Consider the following 24,330-nt stretch of genomic DNA (forward strand, 5'->3'; position numbering starts at 1 on the left):
TCTAGAGAAAAACTTCGACCGTCATGAGTGCGATTGGCGGGAATATTGTGCATAAGCGCCATCTTCATCAGCGTCACCTCTATTGAACTCCACTGTGATGTACCGACCGATGCCAAAACAGAAATTCGTAGGTAGGGAAGCTCGTTATTTTCTGTCGGTAGGCACGGAATCTGCAGGTCGGCCGATCTTCATGGATTAACCTTTCCAAACTATACAACCACTAACCAATATACACAATAGCGTCCTCGCGGTCCTCACCTCACTATGGACCTTTTAAGCAGCTGCGATATATCTTGCTCGATACTTACTCTCTGGCCGTGGCGCTATATTCCAATGCGGCGGGGCTCAGGAGCTGGAGGAGGAATTGACATACGAGAGCACACGTAGTAAAAAATGACAAGGTGGCGGGTTTGTAAGTGTAAAGATCGTGAGAAATAGGAGCGTAGATTGTTGTTAATTTTTTATTGGATGCCATGGATATCCTTCATGACGGAGCGTAAGTTAGGCAGTAGAGAGCGTAGAGAGCGAATTTGAAGGAAAGTAAATAATGACATGCCTCGTCAGCAACACCTCGTGCATGAGCACGACGGCAGAATGTTTATAATAAAACTCACGTAGAGTAGTGTATGATAAAAAAACTGATAGTACAATAAATTAAAAACTTCGAAAATAAGGTTCAATCAAGAAATTGATGTATATTTCGTGTTCGAATTCGTGTAAGTGAATTTTACAGTATTTTTCGAGTTAGCACTCCATAAAATCTGCCCACAAACATGCTCCGGCGAAGAAACGTTAATTTGAAAAATGTCAAAGAACTCGACGCATTCCCGAAAGTTCCCGACACGTGTATAGATAAATCGGCGGTCGGGGGAACGTGTGAGTATTTCTAAAAGGTCTCGTATGGCAAAAACGAAGATTTTTTAATTTTTTGAATGAAATATTTTCATCTTCTCTATAGTTTCTCTCGTCACTTTCTGCCTTATTGTGTATTTGATCTACTCCGAGACGAGATACTTTCTCGACAGTAGACTCCAATTCAAATATGAGCCGGACACAGAAATCGATGCTAAATTGAAACTCAACATAGACATCACCGTCGCTATGCCTTGTTCTCGTCTTGGTGCTGACATATTGGATGCCACCAATCAAAATCTTAGAGACTTTGAGCCCCTTACCGAAGAAGACACCTGGTGGGAGTTGTCGGTTCACCAAAGATCTCACTTCGATGCGCTCAAACACATGAATTCCTATCTTAGAGAAGAATATCATGCTATTCATGAATTGTTGTGGAAATCGCAGCAAGTTACATTCTTTGGTGATATGCCAGAAAGGTTTGTTATGTGTCCTACTCCTTAGAAGTGGCTAATCATTCTTATATTCGTACTAAAATTCTATTGATTTATTCCTAAAACTTTTTCAGAACTGATGATCCTGGTTATCCCCCGAACGCGTGTCGCATTCATGGCAGTCTGGATTTAAATAAAGTTGCTGGAAACTTCCACATAACTGCTGGCAAATCTTTGTCTCTTCCAACGGGTCATGTGCACATTTCGGCGTACATGTCCTTTCAGGATTATAATTTCACTCACAGAATCAACAGATTCTCCTTTGGCGAAGCTAGTCCCGGAATTATACATCCTCTTGACGGCGATGAAAAAATAGCTGATGAAAGTAAGTTGTGATGCTAACTGAAGTTAGAAAAATTTTGCTCAAAATTAATTTTGTTTTCAGTTTTAATCGAGCGACACAACATGACTGATGATTTTTTGTTCTCGCAGATATGATGTTATACCAGTATTTTGTTGAAATAGTTCCAACAGATATTTCTACGTTATTACACACATCCAAGTCTTACCAATACAGTGTGAAAGATCATCAAAGACCGATTAATCACAACAAGGGATCCCACGGTATTCCTGGGATATTTTTTAAATACGACACAAGCGCTTTGAAAGTCAAAGTGATTCAGCAGCGAGATTCTTTTGCACAATTTTTAGTGAAATTGTGCGCCATCGTTGGCGGTGTGTTTGTAACCAGTGGTAAGTTGTTTTCGTTATTCCATCAATACTTTTACCAACTGATGTTATTGTCAAGGACGTTAACGAATCATTGTGAATTTTACTCCGATTGATACAGGCCTGATCAACAGCGTGGTCCAAACCATCTGGTACATCGCTTGTTGTAAATTTCTCAAATCACCAGAATCGAAAAATGATCGAAGAGTCTTAATAACCCAAGATCTATTGACCGAAAAACCGAATGTTGGACCGATTAACCTTATCAATGTTCCAACGCCACCATGTATAGATCTTACTTTGCACGCTCAATAAAGTATTTTCATGCGAATATTTAAAAAAAACTGCATTTTTACGCGTATGTTCATTTCTATCGCTGTGGAAAAGATGAAAATGAATGACCCAAACGGAAATCGTGATGAGGAAAAAATGATTTCGAATTAACCAACCATCAGGCTCCAGATGAAGTATGTAACATTTTACAACTTGAAAAAAATTGATTAATTCGAAATAAAATTTTCTTATAATATTCTTCTCCTAAGCAAATATACGAATTTTTAAATTCATATAATTGATTTTTTCATTTTATTTTGATGAAAGGACATAAAGCCGCCGGCTACTGACATTTAAAAAAAATCAGGAATCCAAAAACAGTCGGTTCAATTGATTGTACATCGTCGATCGCAGCGCAGCGACGAGTTACTGTGAAATTGTTAACCAGTGAAGTTTCGAAAATGTTGCATCCCGTAGTGATCCCGTATAAACTTTGGACATCTGTATTCATTTATCAAAAGCAAGAAATTGATCTTACCGTGTGATTTCCACAGATGGCGTTCGTTTTGAATTCCCTTGTTTATTGAGGGATTAGTTAAATCCTCAAATAAACGATAAACAGAGTGAGCTCGTTATATTTAAACGCCAAAATAAATATTATTTTTCATAACCGTCAATGAATTATGGTCGACGCTTTATCTTTGATTTATTGCGGTTCTCTGCCTAGACAGGCGTTTGAAACGATGATTCAAAGCTCTTAAAATTGTTATAGAGAAAAGTGAATTTTTTTAAACATTTTTATCTAATTTTCCAAATAATTTTTTTCCCCTTTGTAGATTTTTCTTAAAACGCCCACTTTTTTATAGTTCCCATAAATCATCATACGCCAACATTTGGTATCGGGATCACTGAATATGGTACCGGAAACGTTTCCAAATCCGATGGGAACCGAAAGTTCATGAAATTGTTGTTAGTGGTTTCATGCAGACGGCGCCAATGGCGACAAAAATCGAGACGTTTCCGAGTCGAATAATGAATTGTGTGAAAATTGAATGAATTTTTCTGTGATACAAACAACGACAAAATGCCGTTTTTAAAATGTATAAAAGAGAGCGTTACAAAATCAAGAATCGAAGCTTGCATACGAAATGGTCCACGGGGCTACCTCCTTTTTCCCTACCGCACGACAAATGTAATTTACAAAGGTGATTGGCTGAACGACCAGAGGCACGGAAAAGGCGTGGAGCTGATCGAGTGAGTATTTAAAAAAAACACTATTCCATTCAAAAACAAATGTCAATTTTCGATAATTTTGTAAAACTGACGTTCATTTTAACGTATCAGGGCGACAGGACTGCAATACGAAGGCGAATGGTCCCACGACAAAAAACACGGTTACGGTGAGCTCCGAAGGATTTTTCCAGACAAAAATCGCAAAAAAATTTACACCGGAAATTGGGTGAACGGAAAAAAAGATGGGTTTGGTCGCATGTGGTACAAAAGTGGTGGATTCTACGAAGGAGATTTCAAGGAGAACGAGAGACACGGTTTCGGCCGCATGTGGAAACACGATGGCACGTTTTATCAAGGCACGTGGAAAAACAATGTTTATCATGGCGATGGAATGTTGATTTTAGGTGAGAAATTTCAAATAACATATTTATTCAATCGCACTTTCAAAATGTTTTCTCAAATAACTCCAAAATTTCTATTTCCACAATACGAAATATTTTTCTTCATATTTACAGCAAATGGTAATCGTTACGAGGGTTATTTTTCAAATGGAAAGAAAGAAGGTCGAGGTATTTTTTATCACATAGAAACAGGTCAATTTCAGGACGGTTGTTGGCTCGATGATAAATGCGAAGTGAGCACGGTGGAAGACATTCATTGGCGTCAATCCGCACGAGTGCCAACTCCCTACCCAATTCCAAAGGTCAGATTTGATTCCTCATCACACAACAAAATGTAGCAATTAAATTGAAAACGATTTTCTTCCTATTGCAGAATAAATTGGAGAATTTCGAAGCGATTTTTCGAGCGAGGATCCAAGAAGTTCGGATGCTCTGCGATTCAGAGCCTTTCATATATTCTGCTCGTCACGAGAATTATGTCGATAAAAAGGAAGTCGAATGCCACTGACGAAAGAACGAGAATAATGCTCGAAAAGCCGATACGAATCAATTGCAAAATTCCTTCATTCGTTTATTTATTATTCTTTAATAAAAAAAGAATCCGATGAGCTTAACTCGCAATCGTTGCATTGCTTATAAAGGTAGAAACGAGAGTGGTCAACCGCGATCTCTCATGGTTCTTGATGCCTCAATTAAATATACATTTTCTGTAGTCGTGTAAAACCACGTATTTAAGTAATCCGAAGTTCGTTATTTTTAGTCGTTGAAGAATCGTCAATTTAGTCATTTCCTTGAGTTTAAAACTCAATGAGAATGAAAAAAACGACACCCGGCGTTAAAGTTATTCCTCGTTTCATCAGACTTTTGATTTCTTCGCGTTTATACAAACGGTAAGTCCCCGTCATTGAATGATCGTGGATCTATCATCCTCGAACCGTTGGCATCGCTCTAGTCACTGGCTTCCCTACGTATTGTAATCACCGAAACACGGGTTATCGTATCTATACCTAAAATGGAGAAACGAAAAAGAAGAAAAGTGTATGAAGGCTTCTCAATTCGATGCCGTCGAACTTTAAGTCACTATGCGTGAGAGGGAATGTTGGTCTTTCGTATATCTTTCTTTCGTATCCAGCAATAGCTTTTCCTCGAGTTTTCTCCGATTCGTTTTCTCAGTTCGAACGATGTATAACGATAATAGCAAAAAAAAAAAAAAAAAACATCGAAATAGTCCCTCGACGTGGAAGTGGAACGGCGAGCTCACGTCCGGAACGCCTGGAAGACGTTCTCAGTCCTTTCACGAATGAGCGAACGTCACAATGTGCCTTCTCTCTCGCTCCGTCTCTGTTTTTTTCTCACACGGGTCACATATCGTCCAGCGATAAGTCCTCGGGGAGCTTGACGAAATGCCGGACAATCCATCAGCAGAAAAAATCAATTATTCTAACTCTCGTAATGTTTTTAATGCTTTTTTCAAACGATGTGAGTCGTTCCGTGCAGGAGATTGCCATTTCTGCCTTCGACGTCGGTCGACTCAATTTGTTCCTTGAGCAGTTCGAGTTCCCTTATTCCCGAGACCGTGACTTCGTACTTGTGGGCGACTAAGCTCCGGTAAAAGTGTATCGCAAATGCGAGGAATATTATGAGCACTGGTATAAGTACGATGCACGCCGACCACGCGGCGACTTTCGAAAAATCGTAGAATTTCACCCAACACAATATCGCTATCTCGAGCAGAAACAAAAGGAGCCCGAGGAGCGTTGAAAACGCCCACGCCACCTCGATGTACCAGTGCAAACGCTCGTGCGGCGATTCGTGGACGAGACTTATGCTGTGGAGGTTACAAACGGCCTCGATGTTTGGCAATATGCACGTCGATATCATCAGAGCGAGCATGTGCACGGCTACCAACAGAGTCGTGCAGACCGCAAACGCTATCAGCATCTCCGGAGGAACTTTCGTATCCGAATTCAGTTGCACCTCAACCATCGCTACCTGCAAAATAAAATGAAAAATTAAACTCGAATCGAGGAAATATTTATCTTTTCGTCTCCGTCAGATCTCCGGTTCAACTGCATCGTTATTCGATCTCGAAACGACCGGATTTTCAGTTTAATTCGGAAGCTCGTGTTGCTCACAATTGTCAATAGCACGTGCTGATTATCCAAGATCCGAACTCCAATTTCTCCACTGTCAAATAATTCCAAATCATGATTCAAGTTCAACATCAACACGGTGATGATACTTTAATCTTTTTGTCAGAACCTTGCGATTCAGAATTCACTGGTGAGCAACGCGAGTCTTTCGGAGCAAAAAATTATTGTTCCCTCTTCGTGCAAGTGATATGAATACCCTCGCAATGGAACTTTGTTGACGCGTCAATGAAGTCACGAGCCACATACGATTATGCCACGATCAGATATTCGAGCGAAGAAGCCACTGGTCGATCGATCACGTACCATAGCGAAGCCGGAGAGGAGAGCGGACGTCTTGCTCGATGCTTTGAGTTTGGCGCGGCTGAGTTGGAGTTTTCGCCACGACAAATAGCCCGGCGTGTGGAGACCATCCCCGGACTGCGACATCTTTGTCTGTTGAGCGTCGTTCGTTGAAAAAAAAAAATGAGATAAATTAGTGCGGGGAGTAAAAGAGTGGAATCTTATCGATCAGTATGCATCAGCAAAAACAGTTGCGATCGTTGAGTCATGCCACATGCGAATGGAGAGAGAAAGAGCGGAAAGAGAAATATCAAAATCAGCTGGAGTTATTGACAGTGCAGAAGACATTGGAACGGTTTAGTGCCTGGTACGTGGAACAATAGCATGCAGAAACATCAACACCCAAGTGAACCGAGTCTCGTCGTTCTCTTGGCATTTGGAGTTCAATACAGATCGTAAACAATCGGGCGCAAAAAGTGTGAAAATAGGAACGAAGAAGAAAGAGGCGTAAAGGACGCGAGAGAGCTTCGAGGCTCCTGGGTAAGAAGCAGGGAAATGATAAATTTCACGTGGCAATCCAGCCAGGACTTTCCTTCCAATAATTCGAGAATGCGCTGCTTCGCTATCAAGATGCTCGAGTTATTAGTACGCTTCATAATCCTTTTTTATTTATTCCAATAAATCATTAGCTACGATGAGAAAGAACGAAAAAACCAACCGACTAAAAAGCACCGATCCAGGAAGGCAAATCGAGACCTGAGAGGTCGCTTTTCAACCGGGAATTTGGAACGGAATCACGGACAAGAGCGGACTAAGGGGACTCCTTCAAATGATAAATGAAAACATACCGAACGACGATGCCAACGGAAGAACTCGGTGCGATTGCCTCGCGCGATGGTAACAAAAACCAACAGCCAAGGTGCTGAACCAAACAGAATACAAAATGTGATATAATCTAGGAAAGAGAGAGAGAGAGACAGAGACTGAGGAAGAGTGAGAAGATGATAAAAACAAAAAAATTTCTATAAATGGAAACTGAGACGATGAATTATTGAAAAATTTCTATAAAAATTCAAAGTACACGAACGCCGAAGATTTTATTCTTCGAAATAAACTATTTCTACGAGGCCTGCGTAACAAAATTTGATAATTTAACTTACGGGCGTGGGGAAGACGATTCGTGGAAAGGACAATAAGCGTTCCAAAGAGTTATAAAAACGAATATTAATAATGAGCAATAGGCACAACTTGGACTACCGAAGAAAACAAAATGGCTCGACTCGAAAAAAAAAAAAAAAAAAAAAAAACGAAAACGAAAACGAAAACAAAAGTCAATGGAAACGTGCGCCTCGTTCGAATAAATTTCGCACGTGTTTCAACATTTATGCAAATGCCGATCGATCCACTTTCCTCGTATTTTCGTTAGCGTCGAAACCCCGCAGGACAATATTTATAAAAGTGTTTCGTTTTATTCGAGCTTGAAATTCTGTCCGCAGCTGATGAATTATCAGTATGGAATGAACAAAAAAAGCTACTCGGTCTTCTCTGCTGTTAAAATCCGAGGGTTTTTCCTCTTTTTGTTGTTCCCGAGACACGAAACGTCGCGTCAGCAGAGCTGCTGCTGGATGTCAGTTGCATAACCGAGGAACAAAACCAGGAAACTACCAACGCGTGTGCCTCTGATTTATCCTTGTAACTGACCTGGCAGTTGTGAAAACGCTTGTGGAAACAATGCCCGTTATCGTTGTGAAGGTGGGCGTGAGAATGGGCCAACAGAGCTGCGGGAAGGTGCGACGAGGGTGGTTCTCCGCCCTCCGCACCGAATACTGAGTTTCGTCCAGTGCTCGTTGACCATACAGACATTAGGTCCTCCTGTTATTCGGCCACGAACGACACTGAAAATGAAAAATATCGTTTTACTGTACACTCAAAAAAGGGAAAACATTTTTTCATTATTCGTCAATTTGCTTCTCATCGAAAGTTTCATTTTTCCATAATTCCAAAATTTTTTTCTACACTCGCCAGTCGTCAGTGTTGAAAAATGAATATATTTTTTTTTCTCAATGTGCTTATTCATAGGCTGATTAAATTTTTAAAACGACTCGAGAAATTGCGCACTCGTTGAAATTCAACTTGGTGATTATGGCCATAATCGATCGTGAGAAAACGAGCCAGCCTCGCTGCAACGAGATAGAGAAGAAAGGAAGACAGAGAGCTGCCAGTTAAACCTTCGTTTGTGGGTCAGGGTAAGGAAATCATGGTGTATAGTAAATCGTACGCGCTCCTAATAATTACGATGTGCTATCGCGAAACGATGGATTATGCACCGGGAAACTCCAATGATTTTATTCATCTCGAGCGAAAGAAGGAATAAGAAAAAACAAACAAAATATCACTCGATTTCACTGGCAACTATCTCATTTTTTAAAACTCAACTCGATGCGTTCCTGCTTCTTGTTCGTTGATTGCAAAACTCGCGAGCAGAGAAGACTGAATGAAACAAAAAAAAAAAAACGACGATGATAGCCGCGGAAATTGTTATGTAAAGTGCTTCAATCCGAAGGAAAATCGAAGTACACGAAAAGGGGAATTTGACAGGTGACGTTTGACCGGGAATCCATTAAAATTGAATATTGCCAAAAAAAATTCATGATCGAGAACGTAATTCGAAGGTTTTTACTAAAAAAATTGAAGGAATTGGGCTTCGTATCGTAACGAGCTTTAAAATGATTATTTTTTTTTGTGATGAAGTTTTTGTGCTGAATTTCTTTCGTTTTCCTCCTCCTCCTGGTCGAGGCAGCAATCCTGCGGCAATTAAATACGATTATCTTCGTCCGGGAAACTCGCGCATCCTTCGATCATAAATATTCGTGATTAGCTCAAGAATGATAAGACATTAAAACGCGGATCGTAAGCATCGAGTTGTACGCGCCAGCTGCGATGGCGAATCGTTGCTGTCACGAGTGGAAAATGAAAGCGAAGCAGGCAAAAAAAACGACGTTTTCGTATAATTTGCTTGTTATTCTTCCGCGGATTGCACACGCACAAAATATTCCGTGACAGATTAGCTCGTCAGGGTACTTTGACAGGACAGCACCGGAGGGAACGAAATAAAAGATCGAGTCAGTAATTTTTAGTGGAAACACGAAAGATGTTCGGTCAAATTATACTCTGCTGAAATTTCGGTAGCGTCGATATCGCTCCAGGTATAAAAAACGATGAAAAAAGCACTCACTTCGAGGACCGAACGAGCAATGTAAAATTCAAACTTTCCGATCGAAAGCTCGAGCTGTTATTTCGGTTGAAAGAAAACAGGTCGACGAGAGAGTGCCAAATTTTGGCAAAAACAAAAGTCTCTCGAGGAAATTTCACAATGAAAAAAAAGGCGAGGAAAACTTTGTAGATTCAACGAGGGGGATCGTTCACATGCCAAACGAATTGTCGTGCGAAAAACAGAGCGAGGACTCGACTGCATCGTCAATTAATTACACCGATATTGCGCAATAAAACGAGGCAGCTTGATCGTGAAAATTAGAGAATTAACAAGGAGGAAGAGAAGCACGTGGGGACACAAAAAACTATCGTCACGAACGCTCCGCGACGCGTCTCGAAACGAGAATAGAACAAAGCGGATCGAACGCCGCGATCCAATTCGATTCACCGTACGATCGAAAAACCTGATAGGGACGAAAAGAATTCACTGCCTCGCCCGAATTCTCAACGGTTTCGTGCTCTTCCGTTTAATAAGGTTTCACTCGCGTACGTCTTCCTGGCTCACGGCTATTTTCGGTAATATTTGTTAGAAAACACGGGATGAGAGAGAGGGAAAAAAGGAGACTTTAGGTGACAGGGCCAAAAGTATCGAGATGTATAGTACGCGGACGTGAATAACGTTTATTTGGGCCGAGGACAGCGAGTGTCTTTGCGACGTCGCTACTCGCGTTAGAAAGTCGAAGCATATCCGAAGAGACGCTTTGTTTTTTGAGCCAAAATCCTCACTGCACAATTCTCCTTCCTTTTCAATGATTCTTTCTCGCTTTCGTGTCACTTCAAAATCAACGGTAAATTCAACCTTTCTGGCGCTCCTCCTCCGCGCTTCCCTGGTCGTGTATTCCGGGAAATTTCTCAAATTCTCGTGCGAGTTCGATGTCAACTGACGGTTTCGCGCGAAGAAAAAAAATTGAAGCGTTTCATGAGAAGTCGCAAAGAATTCAATTCGATTTTTTGCATTTATCGTTAGTGATAAAAATCGCGACGAGGCAAACGATTTTTTTGCAATTATGTTATATTCCACTTGACGCTTAATTGAGAGGCAGAGTTGTGCGAGCAATGAAAATGCAATATCGATTCGTGTCAGTGGAATCGTTGCATCATCGGAGAATTTCTTAGTTTTTTTGTTCCTCTACCATTTTATGGTTCAGTCGAGCGAGAAAAATCTGCACATCTTCTTCGCATCCTCTTGCCCTCGATCGGTGTCATTGCATCACTAGTTTCGCGTTTCGTATTCGTCCTCGTAAAATCAAAAGAATCACTCTTAAAACGTCACTGGAAAAAAAAAACGAAAAAACTGATCGCTAACGCGTGGTGTGAAAAACGATTTTACGGATAAAGCGCGAACATCGTCGTGCTGCTTCGGCGACAGCGTGCGAAGTACTCCTCCGTGTTAGCTGGCTCTAAAACACAGAGACACACCAGCGCACAGCAGCGTGTGGACGAATAACAAATGTCACGTTGGCTACGACCGAGTTGAACCGAGATCGACCGATCGTCGACGAAGAAGGCTCTGCAAAAGTCTTTTTTTCCGACGAGTTTTGTATTCAACTCGCTTCTGCTTGCAGTGTTTACCGAATTGTTATTTTTTGTCTGATTGCAACGCGAGGAAATAATTTCGTTGTTTCATCGTGTGAGAACGGAAGTTGGAATGTTTTTTTTCCCACCGTTTCCACTTCCTTTGTCTTTAATCCTTGTTCAGATTTTCGACTGTCTGAAAATCACGAGAGACGAACTCTGATTTCGCCTCGTTTCTCGATCTTTCGTATTTTCAATAAATAAAGTTTTCTCCACCTCACTGCGATATCCTGAGTCGAAAAATTTATTCAATGCTCACGTGAAAACCACCGAGTTTACTCGAAGATGAAACGCGACCGCGAACGTCAAGTTCAAGGCGCTGTATTTACACATCGCACACTCTCCGCGTCTCGGCAACGAAACGCGCGCGCTGTTCAATCGACTCGACTATAGCTGCGCGCGGTCTTCCCCCCTCCTGCCTTTCGTGCCCATAACTCTTTACTCGACTCGCCGTAACGGTCACTCGATTATACAATCTCGTTACCCCCGCGCGTCCAACGAATTCGCAGCGCCTCGTACCGATTTTTAACATCACTTTGTGTACAAAAAAATCACTCTTCGAATCAAGTTCAAAGTGAGTTCGAACGAGCCGCCATATTTCTCAATCCTGGAAAAAATAAACGAAGCATTTTTCTCTTGAGCGATCATTTTTTCTTCGAAAACATTTCTTTGTCGCGTTTCGGAACATTCTTGGAATGCATTCAGTCTCTGCCAAAGTTTCGCGACCTGACATTTTATATCGACCAAAATAACGGCTCGAATTTTCGTTCGAAAGATTTTTTATTTCCATCGATCTTTCCCCGATTTTTGAAGCCTCGTGTTTATTACTGTTTACACACCTGAAACTCGCCTGTCGACGACGTCGATAAAACCTTTCGAAGTGGATGGAAAGCAAATAATAGCAGATGACAATTGTTATCGTTACGCCCAAAATGGCTTCCATTTACGTTAGAATATCTACAAAAATTTGTGTGTTGCGTCTATTCTCGGAATTGTGTCAAGCGTTTTATTTTCGTTTGAAAAGTGACACATACGCGATTTTTATAATCGAAGCTACTTGTTGCTGCGTGTTCGGGCACGAAAATTCACGAATCGATCGAGTTTCAATGAAACGGAATAAAATTTTTGTGATCGCGATGTTTTTACCTATGAAATGAAATCGTGCAATATTTCATCGCGCTTTGGACAAGTGGAAACTGATAATTCAGCGAAACGTTTTTTTTACCGTGAAACATCAACGCCTTGGAATTTCATGTCGTTACGAAGGAAATCGACGAGCTGCCGGATCGTGACGATATACCTAAACTTTTTTTTATTGTGCTTGACACGGACCGGCGAAAGTGTGGTTACTTCATGAAATTATTTCAAATTCATTTAGCGGTTTTCATACCGCAGCAGGTTTTTCTCAAATTTTTTTGCCGATATTTAGAACTCACTTTTTGCATTTACAGTAAATTTGACAAAGAAAAGTGTCAGTCAAAGGTCTTTTCGAGCGGAAAAGATGGTTTTGCTCAACAAAAATTGGTGTCGAAACTAGAACATATGCGCTCCGGTCGCAAGCGCTGAAAACTGGCAGGTTTCCAGATTTTTTAAAACTGAGACTACGAAACGTGGAACTGTGCGACCGACGCCGGCAGTCATGGTCAGGACATCCCTGGCTCACTCGTTTCTCACACCTCTCGCGCGACGAAATTTCTAGAGAGACACTAAACCGCTAAGATCTATTCGTGGGGTCAGCTCGTTCGAAAATTTTCCGCCATCGATCGACCACCAGCCTCCATTTATTTTTAGTGCCGAAATTTTGTTGCAATCATTTATTTTCCATTCACAAATTCGTCACGAAAAACCTAACTCGATCCAACTTCGAGCTTCATTGACAGTTTTTTTGGCATCCGGATTATTTCGTGCACTTTGACCTCCCGAATAAAATTCTCACACGAAAATGAACAATAATTTTTAAAAAGTCGACAAAAACGGTCAAATTTTTTATTTAGTTGTGTAAATGGAACATCAAAAACGAGCAATTTTACGGAGTCAATAAAATACTGAAAAAATTTATATTTCACGGACAAAAAACGATCCCGAATGTACCGATCGTGCTGCATCGCTCTAATTACGGTGCTAGAGTTCCCACTATTGGAATGCAACAAATATTTTCATCGCGTATTCATTAGTATTGTTTCAAAATTCAAAAATTCATCGAACGTCAGGCTTCAGCCTCGCCCGATGTTGACAGAAAATACGAAAATCGTGTTTCTCGCATTTCTCAGTAGAAAACTGTCGACGAAATTTTCCGGGCGACGCACAAAACAAACGACAATCTCGATTAACAGAAAAAAGTCGGCTGAGCAGAGTGAAGAGAAAAAGTGCACAACAGTTGTTTGCCAAACTGCGTTCCGAGTCAATTTCGATTTTAAATTTACTTTGAAAACGAAGAAAGACTTACGAGAGATGACGTCCTGCCAGAATGCTGGACGATGTTGTACTGATCCGGCGAATCGAGGTGTGGAATAAATATATTTTTATTGGCTTTAATTCTGTTGAAGCTTCGTGATGAACGACAAGAGTAGAGCTGCTTATGGTATAAAAGAGGGACGAAGCTTTGTAAAGCTGTGCACAGGGGAGTCAGCTCACTCGTCGATAATTAGTTTAATAGAATCGTTTATTGCCCTTCATTGAAGTGCAACCGGCAGAGTATTTCCTCGTCGAATTCTTTGGCTCTCCGGTGCTTTGTTGAAAACTTAAAAACACGTCGATTCGAATGTCACTGCATATTCTAGTCCCAAAAGGAAGGAATGTAAATTAGCACCAAAGTTCTACTCGATGTTTGGCTTTATTTAAACTTTCGAAATTATTTATATTTTTTTAGTCTTTTGAACTTTTACGTTGCTTTCGGAACACCACGGGTTAAACTTTTGATCGCGAGAACACCCTCAACTCGAGCGTGTTGTTACAACGACTGAGCTATTGCAGCTATCGTCGAATCGTCGTTTACACTCTCCTCCGCCAATCTCTCTCGCTCTCTTTCTTTTGTTCCATCGTTCTTTGTCGTTCCGCCGTAACGAACAGGCGACACAACGGACGTGCGAAGGAAAATTCGATAACTCCCTCCCCACCGCGATGTCGAGCACGAAGCGAATTTTCTAGCGGCTTTCCAGGCCAGAACACACCTGAAATTTAGCTGCTCTGTTTCTTTTTTTATTTCGGAACGAGAAATATTCTAGTCGCAATCACAACTCAGTATTTCCCGGTGGTGTTCTCGTTTCAGAATCGATTCGTACTGAACCTCAAAAAATATTGTGTACGCGGAAGATACGAGGATGCGCGAAAGGCTTTTGCCGAAACCAAAATAATCATTTCGGGATCAGTTTTCAAAAAGAAAAATCAGCTGTATTTCAAAGTTCAAAATACTGTTCGAAAAATTGAGAACTCGGTGTTGTTTACTGCTCAAAACGAAGTGCATCATGGCCCAGCTGACGACTTTCCTACCGACGGAAAATACGGGAACAAATGTGGCGTTCCAAAGTACTTCACGAAACAACCGCTACGAGGCTACAGTTTCTCGTCGACGCTTCGTCAGGCTCTCGTCCAATATATATAACGTCCATCCCAGAACCCTTCATCCACAAAGCGTCTGGGGTAGGGTACAGTAGGCGGCACAGCCCCACTGATGAGTCTGCCACTGTACCAGAGACGAAACGTAATCCTAAAACCATTCTTTTCACACCATAGCTATGGCGAGTCCTACATGACCGACCTTTCCTATACCAATAAAAAGCAGCTGGACGAACCAAGGAGCCGGAGCGGAACAGAAACTGCCTACGGAAGCGAAGATAGAAGATAAGCAACAAAAAGCTCTCTATACAAAACTGATTCACGTCGCCCACTGGCGGTCGGCCTCTATACCGTTCGCGAATGCTCGGAACCCCGATTTAACTGCCCCATCGATACACCAACTTCTCCGAGCTCTCTCGCTTTTTCGTTCTCTTTTTTCCTCTTCCTCTTTCTTCTCTCTTTCTTCCTTCGCCCTTCTCCCCTCACGCGATTTGCCCGCGCCGTTCAGTGACACTCGGACACGTGTCTTGTTCACAACAAAGTGAGCGTCGCTCCAAAGGGCCAGCACCGGTGCACTTTGCGTTTCATTATTTCATCGAGAATGTTGTCTTCCAATTCTTGAATAACTTTTATTCTCTTTCTACTATTCAGAGGCCAACATTTTATTCCCATCGAATATAAAAACATTTTTTTAATCGCCTTTCGAAAAATTCTTCCATCACAAGCATTTTGCGGGAGGTTAATTCAAAGACGAATGCGAATAATCTCAAAGGATTTGTAGTACACGCTCGCGAGAACAGTGACACCGACGAAAAATTCTGTGTGCTATAAGAACTTTGACATTTTGTGGATGGAAGCTTAGACCGCGAGAAAACGCAGGCCGGATCGGCAAAATCGACGTTTTTCAGGTATAAAAATGTAAAAAAAGTTCTGGAAGCGAGAGCAATTGCGGTTCACCTTTCGGAACTTGACATTTCGCCAACAAATTTTGGTCATTCGTCGACTCTTTCGTAGCGTCCGTGTGAAAAAAAAATTTGTGAATATAGCGAGTAAACATAATATTTCTGCGCCGCTGAATACTAAGTGGAAAAAGGAACTTTTCCCATCGCCGAGACACTCGACTCTAATGACGAACATTTAGCGGTGAAAATGATTACTCACTTATTAGCACGAGAATTTTGAGAGCGTTGTGTGTGCTCCTCGAATCCTCGAAATGACGCGCGGCTATATTATTATGTTTTATTCTTCTTTCTTTGAGTCGCGCGGTCCCAACATCGAAGATCTCTCAGGTATAAAAGGTGGCGGTGGGGGGAGAGCAGGCCGAGACTCTATTACGTGTTTCGCGTACAAAAGCTTGCGGAGAAGTCTGTGGTGCGGTCGTGCGTCGAGGTTTAGTCGGCGGTGAGCGTTCGCGCGTGTTAAACGAGCGGTCTTAAACAGAGCTCGCAAGGGGGCAACGTGTAATCTCTCTCCTCGTTCCACCGTTCGTATGGTGTATGTAAATTTCTAAGCTGTCGTGACACGTGTGTTTCTCTTAATATCTGTGACAAGTAGATTCCGAAAATTTTCATAATCGCCAATAAAAACATTTTCGCAGAATGGCACCATTGAAACTTGCGGATGATCAGCGTTTTGCATTGGGCAAAGTAAGTCTTGGGATAATCATTGTTACGTGTTAAAATACTGACGTTTTGGGTATCGATTGATTTTTCGGAAATCCTTCGTCGAATCCCAAGTCATTTCAATTGTTCGTAATCGCGAATAAATGAGAATTCCGCATAAGTCGTTTTATTATTAGAATTGAAAGATAAAAATGTTTTTCGATTTATCGCGTAAGAATTTTTCGCTCGATTCCCGATCACGATCGGAAGCAACGCGTTAACTTGTATACCGAGAAGGATAATCCGAAAGAAAGTGGGTTATTGAACTTTGAGAATGTATCGGGCCGTCCGATCGAGGTCATTCGGCGACGGAATCGTGTCACATGCGTTTCAGAGGTTCACCGTATAAAAGTCTGCAATAATCGGTCAATATCATTGTTCTTTGCGAGTTCAAAGCCGCGAATTCCTCGACGATATACGTTCGACCGTTTAATTTTCCGCGTTCTTTGCTCGAAGACGTAAACATTGGTGATTCTGCGAACAACCGATTGTCACGTTTTTTTGTGCTCGATGCTGAAATACGAGACTCGAGCGCGCGTATATATTATCGAAAGAGATCGAATAAAAAATGGTTTTATCCCCCGATTGCATGATTGTGACGAGCGGGGCATCGAGACAAGGCGAACTAGTCGATGACCTTGTAATTTACGAGACATTATTCGCTCACAGTGAAAGGAAAGGAAAAAAAATTCGCACACACCACGGTTACGATTCTCAGTGTTATTACAGGCGCGTCTGACGAAAGAGAATCTCGCAGACTCCGGACTCTGGTTCTTCACCCATCGATACAAACTTTTACGTTTTTTTTCCCCGTTCGAGATTTACGACCTTTTCATGTTAAACGTTTCCGTAAAAATCGTTACGAAATATATTTCTCGCGGGTCGGATGAGCTGCACGAAACCCTCAAATTTCATTGTGCGCCGCATACAAACTTGACCCGTTTGTGCCCCTCGATTAATTATTTAGAGCCTCGATGACTTTTTTTTATTACGCAGCGTTTTCGATCCGCGACGGGCGACCGTGCATTTTTTTCACCTTCCTCGATCCTCATTCTCATTCGGCTACAGCATTCGAAATTCTTGCGAGAGAGCGTGCCTGCGAAATCGTCTTTTTATTCTCCTCTTTTTCTTCTTTATTGTTCGCCGATCAAACGGTTCGATGTATTGCGCAAAATACGACTCGTTACTTACGTTTATTATTCTTGCAACACGCAAACACGACATTTGATTATATTGCTCGTGTGCCAAGTTCTCGACGCGACTGCTTCGAGCTCTCGAGTACAAAAAATCATGCACACATTTTTAAATACTCAGTCTTTTCTCCTGGTTGAAAAAAAAAATTGTAATTGACCATTCAATATTTATGAACAATTTCGAAACAATTTTGATGGATTTATCGCTACCAGTCCGCACCTCTGAAGCTCCTGACATTTTCTTTTGAGAAAAATTCATTACAGTATTCGACGTTAATCTTATAAAGCAGCTCTGGCGATATATTTTCAAAATCTTGAAAAAAAAATTCAAAAACAGGAAATCAGTGATAAAAAAATATTCAGTTGAACGTCCGCGAGTGCCCAGAAACATCAACAATCGCATTCCAGTTAGGACAACATTTTGGTCTTTTCATTCACTCTGTTGACTAAAGTTTTTGTTTGAATTTGCACGATAACCAGTCAAGAAGGATCAAGCCGTATGGATTTTTCGAATACTTGCTCGCTCATGAATATTTAACAGGTGAAAAAAAGTTTCAAGCATTTTTATCGCTTCGTGGAACAATTTCCCGGGGCTCTGTCTAAAAATCCTTCAAAATCGAAGCCAATAAGACGAGAATGGAAAATTGAGATAGCGAATCTGCAAAACCGAGCTGAAAAGCAAGCAAATTTAAAAGTTCACAAATTTCGAAAAATATTTACGGTAGTTGAAAGTTTTAAGCACTCAGGAGCAAAAAAATGTTCCAAAGTCAACACGGAACCGTTCCACTTCGAGTATACAATCGTTAATGTCACTTCACTGTTTTTCATTCTCATCTTCGTTGACGATTTCTCTGTTATTGAGAATATTTCGGTAAAAACAACAGTATAAAATACTGAGACCGCGAATGCATTATTTTCCATTGTTTCTTGAATAGAAAGATGAAAAATGGGCGATCAACTTTCCCAGTGGGTTGGACATAATTGTTGAGGAAAATATAAGTTGGTGCGTCGAGGTGGGTTTCTCATTAAACTTTCATCATTCGTTCCATCCTCGTTAATTCGCCTCGATTCGACAAGCACCTTTGCATAATCGTGGCAAACGTAGTGTGAACATCTCCGATCAGGGGCGAAGGGAAGTCGAAGGGCGAGGTGAGAATCTCCGGGCTGTTGAGAAGCACGTAGAAACAGTGTGTTTTTCGAGTCGAGCTTGAGAGGACCAGGCTTCAGTTTCAATGGGAAATTTGAAGTTTTTGTTGCGAAGGGTGACGTATTTGGGTGGCTATCGAAACTTTTTCTCATTGGAAGACACGTAACCGAAATCGTTCCGTTGATTACGATGGAGTAGCGAAACTGCTTTCTCGTTATTTCACTCGATACTCGTTTTATAAGAGGAGACGTGAAACACACGCCTGTGGATAGGATCGAGCACTTTTTATTCCTGAACGTTTATTTTTTCCGAGTTACAAACGTGGGCATTTCTCCTCGTGCCGGGGTATCGATAGAGCACGAAAAAAAAGCTTCGATCTCTCCGGTCTTGTTGCAGAGCTCGTAGAAAGTGCTCGAAATGTATACAGCTTACGTAAATTGTGCGTATCGAGAGATCAACTACGCGGTGAAAGTGATTGCGCCAAGAGAGAGAAAACTTTTTGGCGAAATTACTATTTTCTTATAGTTTTCACTATTTTTTCACTCTCAGGCCTCTTTTCGTCAGAGGCCAAAGATAACGTTGAGTTTGTGACGACGGCTCGGAACCCAAGTTCCCTGGCGAGTTCACTTCCTTTCTACTCGACAATTATTCGAGTTTCTCTCTCTCTCTCTCTCTGTTTGCGTTTTTTGTTTGTTCGAGTATAATGCATAATCCATTTGCGAGAGGAGCGAAGAGAATGTCCGTGGAGTTGACCGAAAGCACGTTTCGTTTGAGAGCAAATCCCTCTCGTTGACTCCTTTCACAATCTCGTCTCGGTTTCTTATTCTTCGAAGATTCAATTTATTCTTTTATTCTTCATTGTTCGTCCTCGACTCTTCATTTTTTGATCCTTTCGTTTTTTTTTTTCATTCTTCCAGTTCAGACGCAGCGTACAGGACGTTTTGCAACCTCATCACGATGATCAGTTTCTCGTTCGTTGGCTCCGTGGTAAGAAATCCAGAAGAAATTCAAAAGCGATTCTCCCTTTTCGATCACCCTTGCTCCGTTCACGCTCATTTATATTTTTCTTCTTTCAGCCAGAAAATGGGATCCAAATGCTGCCGAAAAAATGCTCCGCGAGGTAATTTATCGGAAAGGATCCGTTGCAATATACTATCTCTGTGAACAGATAAATCATTCGTGCTAAATAGCTTGACGGAGAGTCGCGCTTCAAGTGTTATTTCGTGAAAGCCTAAACTATCCTGCTTTCCCTCGGAACTAATTACCTCTTGAATTACAGCCTTCGTGCATTACATTACGAGTGATTTTCTTACTCCAGATTTTTGAAAATTCGTTTTTATGTGCGGAAATTACGCAAAACCATGCATCAATGATAATATATGTAATAATTAGCGCATGCAATGTACGGTAAAAAAAAACAGTTTTTTTTTTTAATTTGTAGGCACCGTAAAAAACTGCCTGCTCACAAAAAAGAAGAAAAAAAGTAATTTCAAGACTTTTGAGTCACTTGGAATAATATCCTTGATTTTTTTTCTCTCATTCAAAGTTGTGACTGGACCAGAATCTTTTTCAGTTTCGATTTCCTACAAAATACTGTTAGTTTCGTGTGATTATCGAATCTCAACTTTATCGCTTTAATGAAACGTTCAAATGCCTCTTCTTTGACTACATACCAAGCAATGTATAAAAATGCTACGAATTACAGTTCTGGTCTGAATTACAGGGCTTTTGTATTTGAGCTAATAAAACAAGTACTCTGAAATAACAGTCTTTAGAATGGAGAAAGGAATGGGGTGTCGACAAGCTCGAGGAGTGGGAACCTCCTCAGATATTGACGGATCACTTGCCTCACGGGCTCTGCGGTTTCGACAAGGAAGGAGCTCCCGTTGCAGTGGTGCCATTCGCTGGCCTCGATCTTTACGGCATTCTTCACGTTGCTCCGCGAAATGACATGATAAGAATAACGATAAAGCATCTCGAGCGATACATGAAAGTTTGCGAGGAACAAGCCAAGAAGCACGGCCCAGCGGCTGGTCAAGTCGTCGTTATATTCGACATGGAGGACTTCAATCTTCGCCAGTACATGTGGAGGCCTGGTAAAGCCGCTTTCTTCTTCCGCTCCTTAGTTTATATCCCTTGCTATTCCTTTCACCTCATTTTAACGTGATGATTTTTCGTGTCCAGCTGGAGAAGTCATAATCGCACTTATACAAATGTACGAAGCGAATTATCCTGAAATATTGAAAACTTGCTTCATTATAAATGGTAAGAGTTTTAACATTTTTAAACACACACACACACACACACACACACACACGCGCGCGCGCATAAAAAAACTCAAATTTTCTCACAAAAACATATTTTTGCATTTTTTTCAAATTTCCTTCACTTTTATGGAGTTTTGTTCATCTAATTTCAATCAATTTTTTTCTTCGTTAAAAAAAGGAAGAAAATCGTGGTACAAGAAAGATCGTCAAGGACGTTTTCAACTTTATGGCTCTCGCTTGAAAATTAATATTTTTTTAAAATGAGCCCAAAAATGATAGGAATCAAGTATCAATGAACTCCTTATCAAGTTATTCGAATTGCTATGCCATGACAACTGCTTTTATCTCTAACTCGAAATATCGACGATTCTACGTATTGAAATCTTATCGATCGCCTGGTTCAATGGTCTATTCATTTCATTTGTATCACTTTTATCATTAATATTCATTGAACAATTGAGTTTAGTTCATTTTTGACGTTAAGAACCAAAAATCTGTCCGAAAAATCTGACCGATCGACTGTATTAAAGCTCACCATTGTTACAGCTCCGAAAGTCTTCGCCCTCGCATTTTCGATCGCCAAAAAATTCATGAACGAATACACGCTCTCAAAGATTCAAATACACAAGGCTGATCCGGAGCGGTGGAAATCTGAGATTCTTAAAATGGTTTCGAAGGATCAACTGCCTGAACATTTCGGTGGTATACTCAGAGATCCTGATGGAAATCCTCGTCTGGCGACGAAAGTAATGAATTCATATGACCAATTAAGGAAGTTGAGGCCGTACAGTCATTTTTTTTTACCCAAAAGTTATGACCGGTTAGGCTCTCAAAAGTTAGGCCAGTTTACAGTTTGGCAATGTTGCATACACTTTAAAGAAGAGTTGGGAAAAAAAAGACGAAAAACTGCTGAAAGCTCGGTCGAAAACACGGACGGTGACGATCCTCGCCTCAAAAAACTGCACGGGAAACAGATTATTATTAATATAATCTCAGCAAATTTCCTAATAAATCTGAAAAAAAATTGACATTATTCAGCAAGCCTTGCTCGTGATGTCCAAAAAATTTCATATTTTTAGCATCATTTTCTTTCTGCCTCAACTTCCTTAACGTGACGTATTGAAAGTATTGATAAAAGTAATCATAAAACGATTATTTTCAGATTTGTCAAGGTGGCAAAATACCGAAGGAAAAATATACGAAAAACATTGAAAAGGAAAAAGATATCGAAGATTTTGAGACCGTTACCGTGAAGAAAGGCGACAAATTTAAAATCGATTTTACTCCTGAGAAAATCGGCTCCATACTCAGCTGGGAATTCCGATCCGAAGGTCATGACATCAAATTTGGCATCGTCAGGAAAAATGAGGATGGTGGACACGAAGAAATCGTCCCGATCCATCGAGTGGCTGCTCATCAACTTGACGAAGTCGGAGTACTCACTTGTGATTTGCCCACGACCTGTAAGTTACCAAAGAAAATTTAGTACAAATTCAATAAAATTATAAGTCTGTCACTATATCAAATTTGAATATAAACCATCATCAGTTTGAAGCAAAGTTTATTTGGAAACTGGTTCGAAAATTAAAATTATTTATAACGAACCCATGACAAATTGCAGATTCCGTGGTGTTTGACAATACGTACAGTATGCTCAGAAACAAGAAGGTTCATTATTCTGTGCGAGTCACCGCACCCACTGAGGATCTAACTAAACTAGCGCTATCAGAAGCATGATGAAGGAATTCTTCCCCACAAGCTGGTTGAAAGCTGTGCGACAGCCACAAATTGTGTTGAAAAAATTTTGTTTTTTTGTTCTAAAGAGTATTGTATATTTTCTAACTGGTGTTGTTTGTATTTCTAGGTTCATTGTTGTAAATATATGTATTTTTGTGATGGGGAGAAATTCGATTTGGACAGCATTGGATTAAATGAAATGTGGAGTGTATCTGGAATGGGGAGCTAACACTGAATGTGTCGTTTAATTGAACTCTACAGCTGCTGCAATGTTATTTGTATCAAACTCTAAATCATCGATTTTTTATTATTTATTTATACTTTAAATACAGTTTATCAATATATTTGTTCTATTTGTATATTACACTTGTATAAAAATGAGTATAATTGGCACATGTGCCAAAGGGATTATTAATGATTAATAGAAATGTCGATAAAAAATTGTCCTTTTTATTATATTGTCCTTCAATCAACTTCCTCATTTATTAGCATTTCTATCAGTCCTGCATCCAAACACTGATCTCCTTCCAACCGTTTTTGCGTGCCCCACAAAGCCAATGTAGGCAAAACTTTAAGGTTTGTCTTCGAGTTGGTGCGGAATGGACATTTGAGATCTTTCCAACTGTGTGAAAATTGAGACAACTGGTTACCACAATGAAAACGCTCACAATGTTCAAATAAAATAGTATTTTTCATTTAGAAATTTATGCCATTAACATTGTCAGATTAGACAATAATTTCTACATTTTTGTTTAAATTGTTGGAGTCTTTTTTATTGAAGAAACAAGGACATCAATTTTTTAGGGAGAACATTTTCAATGATTGCTAGATGTTATTGCTTGTTTTCCTGTTTTCCATGAATACTCATATTCGTTCTCCCAACTTCATGCTCCTCTCGATTAATAAACTAATAAAAACTTACAACGGTCTGTCTCCGACTTCTACATGGATGAAATGTGAGCCCTCTGGTGCATCGGCTATTCCTTTTTCGATGAAAGGCTCAGCTACATAAAAATATAAATATCAATGTGACGAAGACACAGATTCAATTCTTGAAGACTTGGAAAAAAAATTTAAAGAAATTCCAAAAACTAACTGTAGAATGTCATTTGATGTCTTAGAGTTTTCTTTCAAATAACGGCCAAGTAATGAATAATCTTCAATTAGAAATCATAAAACAATTTTTGGTTATTTTTTCTTTTATTTTATTTTTTATTCGATTCCGAATGTAATTCACTACCTTCAACGCAATCCGAACACCAACTTTTACCCGTGGGAAGGTTTGTACCGCTGTACAACACGAAAATTGAACCTTTTTCTTTGAAATCTTCCATGAACTTCAAAAAATTTTCATAACCTTCAACGTGATGTCTTTTCGCCATTGTAGTAGCGTTACACTTCAAGCACTGTCATATAAGACTCTTTATCAATCTACTACTTGTTGATTATTTTATATATATATATATAAGCTGATAAAATGCCGGTATTTGTATATGTATATAGCCAAGTATAGCGATGGCATATTCAAGATCAACAATCGGTACATTATCAGACATCGATAACACTTA

General features: G+C 40.3%; 5 protein-coding genes across 15 annotated transcripts; 3 read left to right on the plus strand and 2 right to left on the minus strand.

Moving 5' to 3' along the window:
• Positions 1 to 333: 333 nt before the first annotated feature.
• Positions 334 to 2,364, plus strand: LOC122415386 (endoplasmic reticulum-Golgi intermediate compartment protein 2). The gene is made up of 5 exons (XM_043427473.1): positions 334 to 876; positions 959 to 1,331; positions 1,421 to 1,671; positions 1,779 to 2,039; positions 2,137 to 2,364. Exons 1-5 carry the CDS (start codon positions 774 to 776, stop codon positions 2,328 to 2,330), a joined length of 1,182 nt encoding a protein of 393 aa, XP_043283408.1. The 5' UTR covers positions 334 to 773; the 3' UTR covers positions 2,331 to 2,364.
• Positions 2,365 to 3,212: 848 nt separating this feature from the next.
• Positions 3,213 to 5,117, plus strand: LOC122415393 (MORN repeat-containing protein 3-like). Its single transcript, XM_043427490.1, has 3 exons — positions 3,213 to 3,542; positions 3,633 to 3,925; positions 4,037 to 5,117. Exons 1-3 carry the CDS (start codon positions 3,373 to 3,375, stop codon positions 4,258 to 4,260), a joined length of 687 nt encoding a protein of 228 aa, XP_043283425.1. The 5' UTR covers positions 3,213 to 3,372; the 3' UTR covers positions 4,261 to 5,117.
• Positions 4,469 to 14,646, minus strand: LOC122415389 (calcium release-activated calcium channel protein 1-like). Of its 11 annotated transcripts, none has more exons than XM_043427484.1 (5): positions 10,761 to 11,428; positions 8,056 to 8,249; positions 7,203 to 7,309; positions 6,322 to 6,507; positions 4,469 to 5,914 (listed from the first exon to the last, which is right to left on the minus strand). In XM_043427484.1, exons 4-5 carry the CDS (start codon positions 6,499 to 6,501, stop codon positions 5,393 to 5,395), a joined length of 702 nt encoding a protein of 233 aa, XP_043283419.1. In that variant the 5' UTR covers positions 6,502 to 6,507; positions 7,203 to 7,309; positions 8,056 to 8,249; positions 10,761 to 11,428; the 3' UTR covers positions 4,469 to 5,392. The 11 variants fall into 11 exon arrangements, with proteins under 11 accessions (XP_043283419.1, XP_043283418.1, XP_043283412.1 ...); XM_043427483.1 differs by having other exon boundaries at positions 7,203 to 7,276; positions 10,761 to 11,427; XM_043427477.1 differs by lacking the exons at positions 7,203 to 7,309; positions 10,761 to 11,428 and adding an exon at positions 13,649 to 14,646.
• Positions 14,647 to 16,107: 1,461 nt separating this feature from the next.
• On the plus strand, positions 16,108 to 22,936 carry LOC122415384 (SEC14-like protein 2). The gene is made up of 9 exons (XM_043427472.1): positions 16,108 to 16,251; positions 16,355 to 16,403; positions 19,676 to 19,745; positions 19,835 to 19,878; positions 20,527 to 20,854; positions 20,943 to 21,023; positions 21,572 to 21,771; positions 22,188 to 22,488; positions 22,647 to 22,936. The coding sequence occupies exons 1-9, from the start codon at positions 16,247 to 16,249 to the stop codon at positions 22,760 to 22,762; spliced, it is 1,194 nt and encodes a 397-aa protein (XP_043283407.1). The 5' UTR covers positions 16,108 to 16,246; the 3' UTR covers positions 22,763 to 22,936.
• A 256-nt stretch (positions 22,937 to 23,192) lies between these two features.
• Positions 23,193 to 24,199, minus strand: LOC122415392 (thioredoxin domain-containing protein 17-like). The gene is made up of 3 exons (XM_043427489.1): positions 24,003 to 24,199; positions 23,685 to 23,766; positions 23,193 to 23,384 (listed from the first exon to the last, which is right to left on the minus strand). Exons 1-3 carry the CDS (start codon positions 24,142 to 24,144, stop codon positions 23,228 to 23,230), a joined length of 381 nt encoding a protein of 126 aa, XP_043283424.1. The 5' UTR covers positions 24,145 to 24,199; the 3' UTR covers positions 23,193 to 23,227.
• Positions 24,200 to 24,330: the final 131 nt, after the last annotated feature.

The sequence above is a fragment of the Venturia canescens genome, chromosome 8 (genome assembly GCF_019457755.1).
Source record: "Venturia canescens isolate UGA chromosome 8, ASM1945775v1, whole genome shotgun sequence".
Taxonomy (NCBI): Eukaryota; Metazoa; Arthropoda; class Insecta; order Hymenoptera; family Ichneumonidae; genus Venturia; species Venturia canescens.